The sequence below is a fragment of the Trichechus manatus genome, unplaced genomic scaffold (genome assembly GCF_000243295.1).
Source record: "Trichechus manatus latirostris isolate Lorelei unplaced genomic scaffold, TriManLat1.0 scaffold00404, whole genome shotgun sequence".
In the NCBI taxonomy this organism is placed as follows: domain Eukaryota; kingdom Metazoa; phylum Chordata; class Mammalia; order Sirenia; family Trichechidae; genus Trichechus; species Trichechus manatus.
Window position 1 is genome coordinate 177,640 of NW_004444340.1, and position 7,899 is coordinate 185,538.

Consider the following 7,899-nt stretch of genomic DNA (forward strand, 5'->3'; position numbering starts at 1 on the left):
GGTTGTTCTGTCTCCTGCTGGAAGCTCCGTGAAGCTGCTTTCTTGTACCCCCTATTTGCTGGTCTCTGATAGGAGTCCAAGATGGCGGATCCATGCTGCATTAGCTGAGAGGAGACCTCTCTATGTATGTCTCCTTGCTCTTTGTTCCCTGTCAGTTTCTTATTCCATTTGGTGCTTGGCTGAGTTCTTTATCTCTTCATCTGATGTTTAGGATTTCAGGATTGCTGATTTCCCTGTTTGGCTTAGTTTTTCGGATCTTTGCTGTGGAGGGATGGCTCTGCCTAGAGTGTCATGTTGCCAGAAGTCCCTTTAAAATCTTTTTTGACCTGGCTTCTACGTATTTCTCCATCTTTATCTCTTGCCTCATACTGTCTGTGGGAGCAATATCAAACTGCTTCTGGTTCCTCATATACACCATGCTTCCTCTGCCCTTCTGTGCTTTTGCTCTTACCCGTTGATGTATGGAATATTTTTACCTTCCTCCATTCTCTGAACTTCTGAGTTTGAACTCCTACTTAAGCTTTAAAATTTAGGTCTAGCATTACCTCCTCTGGGATGTACTAATCTAACTAGGCAGGATGTTCAGTGTCCCTCCTATTTTCATAGTGTCCTGTGCAGATCTCTATCTCTGGAAATACTTCATTGCTTTGTGATTACTTGTTGGGATCTGTACCAGACTGTGACCTCCTTCAGGTGTGCTCTTGTGGCTTTTACACTGCATCTTTCAAGCTTTGCACATTGTTGGCCAGTAATCCATATCTTTGTGGGGAAGAGATTAGATGTACAAATGAATAAATGAGGGGTAATATCCTGAAAATACATAGGTCAATTACCGTCATTTTCTGCCAGTGAAGATAGACCTTTTCCACAATTAGCCTAAGTGATTTCTTTCACAGTTGTTGCTCTATTCAGTTTTTATACTACTGTTTTAAAATATTTAATATGTCTATTTCATGCTTCATTCAGCATTTTAGATTAGAAAAATCAGTTCCTAGCTTTTATATGAAGAAATTTTAGATATAGAAATATAATTCCTCTATTCCTTTCTGTTTCAGGAAACCCAGCTTCCCAGTTACAGACTCAGGAACCTAGAAGCTCTGAAAATACTTCAACTCTGCTGGAAGATTCTGGGTGTGATTTATCAAATGAGCAGCAAACTGAAGCTTCAGAGACATCCCAGCATTTTGTGGAGAGCTGCCCCCTCACATCCTTTCCACCACTGCCCATTATGAAAAGGCATTGTGCCACTCCGGAAAACCCTCTGTCTTCTCACATGCAATTCTTGCAACATCTACTTGAATTGAAGAACTTGACAGAATCAGACACTCTGAGAACAGATTTAAGTCAGTTTGAAAATGACTACTCTGCAGTATCTGATTCTGTTTTTCAGTTGCTGGATGGCCTGATCGCTTTTTACAGTAGTCCCAAAATTCCTTTTTCAAGCTTTTGGACAGAAGCTGTTTGTATATTAGGTAGGCTCTTCTGTGACTGTAACTTATCTAATCATATTCTTAAGAAGTGTTCCAAGAAGTTGGAAGAATTTGAGAAAACTCTACTACAGGTGATTTTAAGGAACAACCATATTAATCGGGTAAGTAATTTTTGAAATAAGGTGTCAATGATTTTAGTGAACGTTCCATTTGATAATATTTTTTTACTGTCCCTTACTCTTGTGACTCAAAGATTCTCCAGTTGGGCCTTCTTTTCTGGCTGTTTGCAGCTCTAATTCGTTGTAATGTCTTGACCTCTGGCCTCTGATTGCTATAGATAGCATTGTTCTCCACATAAGACGTCTCTGTTTTAAACTCATGGTTCTCTGATTTTAGTTAACTTCCCTACTTTTATCAGTATTCTTGGATTCTTCTCTATCGTTATGTTTTTCCCTGCCTATGTTTAGTTCCTGTTGCTCAAAAAATCTCAATACTTTTAAAAAAAACCACAGATACTGATGGCTTCCTGGTTTATAATTTCTGTGAGTGCTAAATTCCTCATGTTGGATTACCTGTGTTGTATTGAATTCGTTCTTTTTCTTGCACTGACTTGCAGTGACTGCCTTGAGGTCAAAGACTGTTTTCCTCTTCTTTTGGAATTTCGCTGGTACATGGCATACTTCCCCATGGACCCTCTGTAGATGTAGGTTAATTGACTAAATTGTCTGAGGAACATACATTATGAGACTTTATTATGTTTTTTTTTTTTTCCTTAGTTATTTACTATTGCTTAGAAATGTTGACTCAGGGATTCTTTTTTCTCAAGTGACATTGAGAGTAACCTCAGTTTGTTTTATTTTATTTATTTGTCGGCTTTTGAGACATAATGGAGAGTTTCTTTTTTGTATTACTCTATATCTTCCTCTCTATCTGATCATTTGTTTGGGGCATTCCAAATGCCTTCCCATTTTAATCATTTTTAATTAACTACTAAAAATATCAGAGAGACGAAAAGGTCTGACTTATTAACTGTCTTTCTCTGCAGGAGAAGTTTGTTGGTCATTATTTCTTTTGATATATAATTATTAAGTGTTGTCCTCAGTGCCATGATTTAAGGATATGCTATAGTGTAGGCTTTATCTTAATATTCAACACGCAGACAGAATTTGAACTGATAACCCAGTTTATTGAACATATGTTTGTTCTTTCCTTCTGGGAAAACTAATAATGTGTGAATTGACTATTATAGAAAAATTTATGATTAAGCTTTTGACATTTGTGAAAATTACTGAATATTCTGTCTGGAAAACTGAAATCTTTTTCTTTTGGACATGGCCAATCAGGAATTAAAAATCAGATTTTCTATAGTGCTATATAAGATATATAATCTGTTCCTTACCCATTATTAAATAACTCAAATGCTTAATATGCCTTAACCAGTTTTTGTATATTTCTACTTTCTTCTTATAAAACTATTTTAAGCATGTTTTATAGGACTTGTAATCTCCCAGATACTGGCATGTTCTTCATCAGAGTTACCAGACAATGCAAATATTTTTTCAGTCTAGTTTTCTTCTGACTTAGAAATTGGAGATTGATCTGATTTACACCTACACAAGAATACCCTTGGGAGATGTGTGGAAGTAGGGGAATGTGTAGAAGAAGCTCATTATGGAATAAATGGATTTGAAGTGTATTTTCCTGAATAATTGGTCAGCGGTGGAAGAATGAGTGAATGAATGGCTTTGGTCATTTCTGGGAAAGCTCAGTGTTGCATTTAGAGAAAGTAGAATCTGAAAATCATTCACTGCATTTAGAATTAGGACGATGATTCATAAATGAATTTAATGGCATTCTCTCTGGGGATGTTTTTTCTCCCCAGCAAAAGCGTCTTACACTAAATCACTCAAATTGTTGTCATCATCATTGTCTCCATCATCATTATCTTTATTACCATCATCATCATCTTCCAGATTTTTTCATAGACCTTGATTCTTTATTGGGAAAATTGATTAGTGATTGCTCTTTTTCAATATTTTTCTATTTTTGTTTAGCTTTCCTTAAATAATAAGTCTCAAGAAAGAATATATTCTGAGATGAAATAAAGGATAGCTCCTATTACTGCATTTTTCATTAATACTATGTTTGGTAGGTTAAAACAAATACCATAACTGAGAAAAAAAAAATCTACTTTTTTTGTAAAAATCTTGGTTTTGTAGAATGGAAATGTTTAATTAAATTGTATAGCTTCCAAAGTTGAGTCCTGCTCTTGATGTCGTTAAACTTATGTTTGTGCAATGTGATAGGAAAAGTTGTGCTATAAATATTTTAATATTCTGACAGAGGGATTTCATGTGTTTATAATTCACGTATAACCATTTTTAAATAAATATAATTCTTCAACATTTAATAGTAAAATTATTCTGACCATAACTTCATTCTTTTTTAATGATCAGTAAGGACTTTGGGATCTTTCAAAATCTTGAAGTCGTCATTGTGATTATCAGTTGTCAAGGGACTGCATATATTGAAAGGGTAGGAGGTTGAACTGAATTCTGTAGACTTGATGAGAGATGCTCTAGAGATTGTTTTGAATAATTCGCTGATATTAGCATGGTTGAAATGATAATGATAAGTGCAAGGAAAAAATATTTTTGCTTTCTTAGATTTAGATAAAGCCTATTTGTTTTTGTGTTATTTTAGGTGCTTTCCTTTTTATTTATTAAATAATGAATAATTTAGGAATTGTTAGCTCAGTCCTATGTCTGTTTTCTATTTTGAGAGTATCCATTAGCGTGGGCCTGGAAGGTATTATGTACAATGACGTGTTTTATAGATATAGAAGATATATGCTTGAAACCAGATGACATACAGAGGTCTGCACTAGGTTTTCTTTAGGGGTCCTGGGAAGCAATCTTGACTTAACATGGCGTTGAGTTCTTCTATACTTGTAGGCCCCAGTATGACACCTTTCTCACTAGCGTGTGTACTTTATTTTTTAGGTTTTAATGCCCTTTGCTTGACTGACAACCTGACCTTTCAATATTTCTAGCTTCAAAATTTGTCTATTTCTATGATTAGAGACAGCATGGGCTAATCCTATCATTGTATTGTCACCTATTTCTTTACTGTCCAGGATACTATCACAGAATCATAGTGGCAGAATGGTTATGATTCTATTTAGATTTTACAGCAGTACTTTGGCTTTAAATTTTTTATGTCTTTGAGGAGATGGGAATGATTATATGAAGTTAAGTATAAAAATCTATAGTAATCATTGAGCTTGTAGGTATTTTGCATATATTGTTAAATCTTAGAGACATAATAGTAGATACTTAGAAAACTTTCTCTTCTAATTTCTTATTCTTTTAAACCATAAAACAACTCTTGCCCATGTTAGTTGTGAAATTGAAAAGAAAATGACTGTCAAGTAGACATTAAATTAAAACTTTTTGTATGTGTGGTAGGCAAAACAGTAGTCCCCCAACGATGTCTGTGTTCTAATTCCTAAAACCTGTGGATATGTTACGTTACATGGCAAAGGGGTGATTAAGATTGCTAATCAGCAGACCTTGAGATGGGGAGATTATCTTGAATTATTCTGGTGGACCCAGTGAACTCACAAAGGTTTTTGTAAGTGAAAGAGGGAGGCATGAGAATCAGTGTCCAAATCAGAGAAAATTTGAAGATGCTACCCTGCTGGCTTTCAGGATAGAGGAAGAGGCCTTGAGCCAAGGAATGCAGGCTGGAAAAAGGAATGAAAGGGATTCTCTACTAGAGCTTCCAGAGGAATAAAGCTCTGCCAGTGCCTTAATTTCAGCCCAGTGAGACCCACTTTAGACTTCTTACCTCCAGAACTGAAAGAGAATAAATGTATTGTTTTAAGCCACTAAGTATCTGGTAATTTGTTACAGCAGCAGTAATAAACTAATACAGTATGCTAACCAGTTTTTACAGTTCTTTTTCACCCATTATCTCACTACTTTTATACAACAGCGCTGTGAGATAGGCATGGTTGTCATTCCTATTTCCATATGATAGATGAGAAAAGTGAGACTCAGAGAGCTTTGACCAAGGCCACAGAGCTAATTACTGTTAATTTAAATACTAGAACCTAGCATGAGAGTTCATTGTGGCTCTGTTTTCTCCTTTCTTTCTCTCCCCAAAATCCCTGGTAAAATTGACCCGGTTTATATGATATGTGCAAATATCACTTATATACACCCCTCCCCTTCTTGCCACCCACTGCTATGGTCTGTATGCTTATCCTTTCCTGTCTGAATTCCTGCAGTAGCCTCCTGTCAGATCCCTGACTTGTCTGATCCCTCCAATCCATCCAACTCACCATTGTCAGAGTGATCTTTAAAAATGTTGAATATCTTTCAGTGGTTACTCATGGATTTACAAGAAAGTACACATTTCTTCACCTTAGCCTATAAGGCTCTTCCCTGCCTGGCCCTTATCCAGCCAGCCTCTTCCACATTATCTTTCTCTATATCTGTCCCAGGCATCCTTTATTCCAGTTAGAGAAGATTATTTGTAGTTTTCCAAGTACTTCCAATTCTTTCACCTCAGTGTCTTAATGCTTGTTAATCCCTTAGCCTAGAATGCCCTTCTCCCATTCCTCCCCATCCCATCTGACTAGTTCCACCTGTCCGTACAAATTCATCTCTAGCATTACTTTCTCCAAGACTTTCCTCCTACTCTGCTTCCCTTTTGCTGATTGAGTATCCCTCCACAAATTCAGCATGGTACATATTACACTGTAGTTACTGACTCACCTTGTCTTTATGTTCTACTAGCCTTTGAGGCCATATATCATGCCTTACTTCAATTTATATCCTTAGTGCTCATCTCAGTGCCTGGTTTGGGGCATCTCTTTACAGCTTGGTGAGGGTGGAAGTCTAGGCTCCCTGCGCTGCCTTTGCTTGCATGAGTAGGGTGGGCCACAGTCGTCTTCTGTGTTGTTTGGCTGCAGTAGAACGGTTGTTTTCTAAAAGCTTTCTGTCATGCTAGGCTGCCTCTTTTCTGGTCCTTTGGCTAGAGAGAACAGGCTTATTTTTTGTTGTTGTTGTTGTCTGTACTCATTGGCATTTCCTAGTTGTTGACTTCTTTAGTTCCAAGTCTGGGATATATGAAGCAAAAAGAAAAGCCAGGGAACCCACAACTTTGTACTTCCTTGGGTCTTGAGTCCCAGTCAGTCTGCCTTCTTCTGTCCACCTTTCAGTCTTCTTGGGTTTGTTTTATACATAATGCCCAGAGTTTTTAGCTGTACTTAGTGGGAAGAATAAAGATTAGTCTACACTGTCTTCCCAAAATTGGAAGCCTGTGAATATATTTTTAAAAATCAAATAATATTCTATACTTATAATGGCCAAGAACTACCCCTGCTGCCCACCACCCAGCTCCTGAGTACCAGCCCTCAGAGACCACCACTGCCGGATCTTTAAACTTTTCCTGCCACTGTTTACATCCATGCTTTTAAATAAAAGGCTTACACTACCACTTCTCAAGTTATTTTTTTTTTTTATTTGTTCCCTTGGTATCACAGGAGATAAAAATGTATCTCTTACATAGCTACCCTTCTCCCCTTACTCTCCAAACATAGTTTTTATTATAAGATTTGGTTAAATCAGTATTAAGTATTTATATTATGATAAGCAAGTTTGTTTGTTTGTTTGTTTTTAGCACTGAGACATATGCAATCATTACATTTCCTTTTTTGTGTAACTTTTTATTTTTTCTGAAGATGATGCTTAGAGTTATCTTTACCATTTGCTTAATTTTCTGTGTACCTGTAACTGATTATTTTTCCAGACACATGTAAACATTGCTGTAAACATCTTCTCATTATGGCCGAACAAATTAAGTCATTTATCAGCTCTCTCTTTTCTTAAAGACACACCTTCTTGGAGCCCTCCATTTTCCTGTTCTAATCTGAACTGAATGTTCCCAGTGTCTAATGCTCAGCTTTACTCCATGGATTTCTTTTAATTATGATCCTGGCACTTCCCTTTGCTGATTTCCTATGCTAAATCTCATATTTATTGGATCCTGTCTATTCTTATTCCTGGTTTATAACTTCATTTAAGTGGTACCCATTCTTTTTGAGCTCATTTAGAAAGGGTTCATGGAATGTAAGCTTTTTAACTATTTGCATGCCTATAATATTTTGTTCCAACATTAAACTTTATTGATAAATTAGGATAGAATTCCAGGGTAGAAATAATTTTTTCCATAGAATTTAAGACATTTTTCTACTAATTTCTAGATTCCAATGTTGTTAATGAGAAGTTCAGTTTAATTCTGATTTTTATTTCTTGAATGTGATCTGTTCTTCACCCTCTCAAATCCCCAGAAGCTTTTACAATCTTCTCTTATTCCTACTGTTTTATAACTTTAGGATGGTGTGTCTTGGTGTGAGTCTTTTAAAATTCCCCTGGATCCTTGGTGAGTCTTTGAATCTGGG

The 7,899-nt window shown here is 36.2% G+C and overlaps 1 protein-coding gene across 1 annotated transcript in view; it reads left to right on the top strand.

Annotated features, from left to right (window-relative positions):
* MEI4 (meiotic double-stranded break formation protein 4) overlaps nucleotides 1-7,899 on the top strand; it is a 222,640-nt gene that overhangs the window by 51,697 nt on the left and 163,044 nt on the right. Inside the window, exon 2 of the mRNA XM_004391026.3 lies at nucleotides 1,056-1,591. Within this exon, the coding sequence (XP_004391083.2) occupies nucleotides 1,056-1,591 (536 nt within the window). The remainder of the gene's footprint in view (nucleotides 1-1,055; nucleotides 1,592-7,899) is intronic.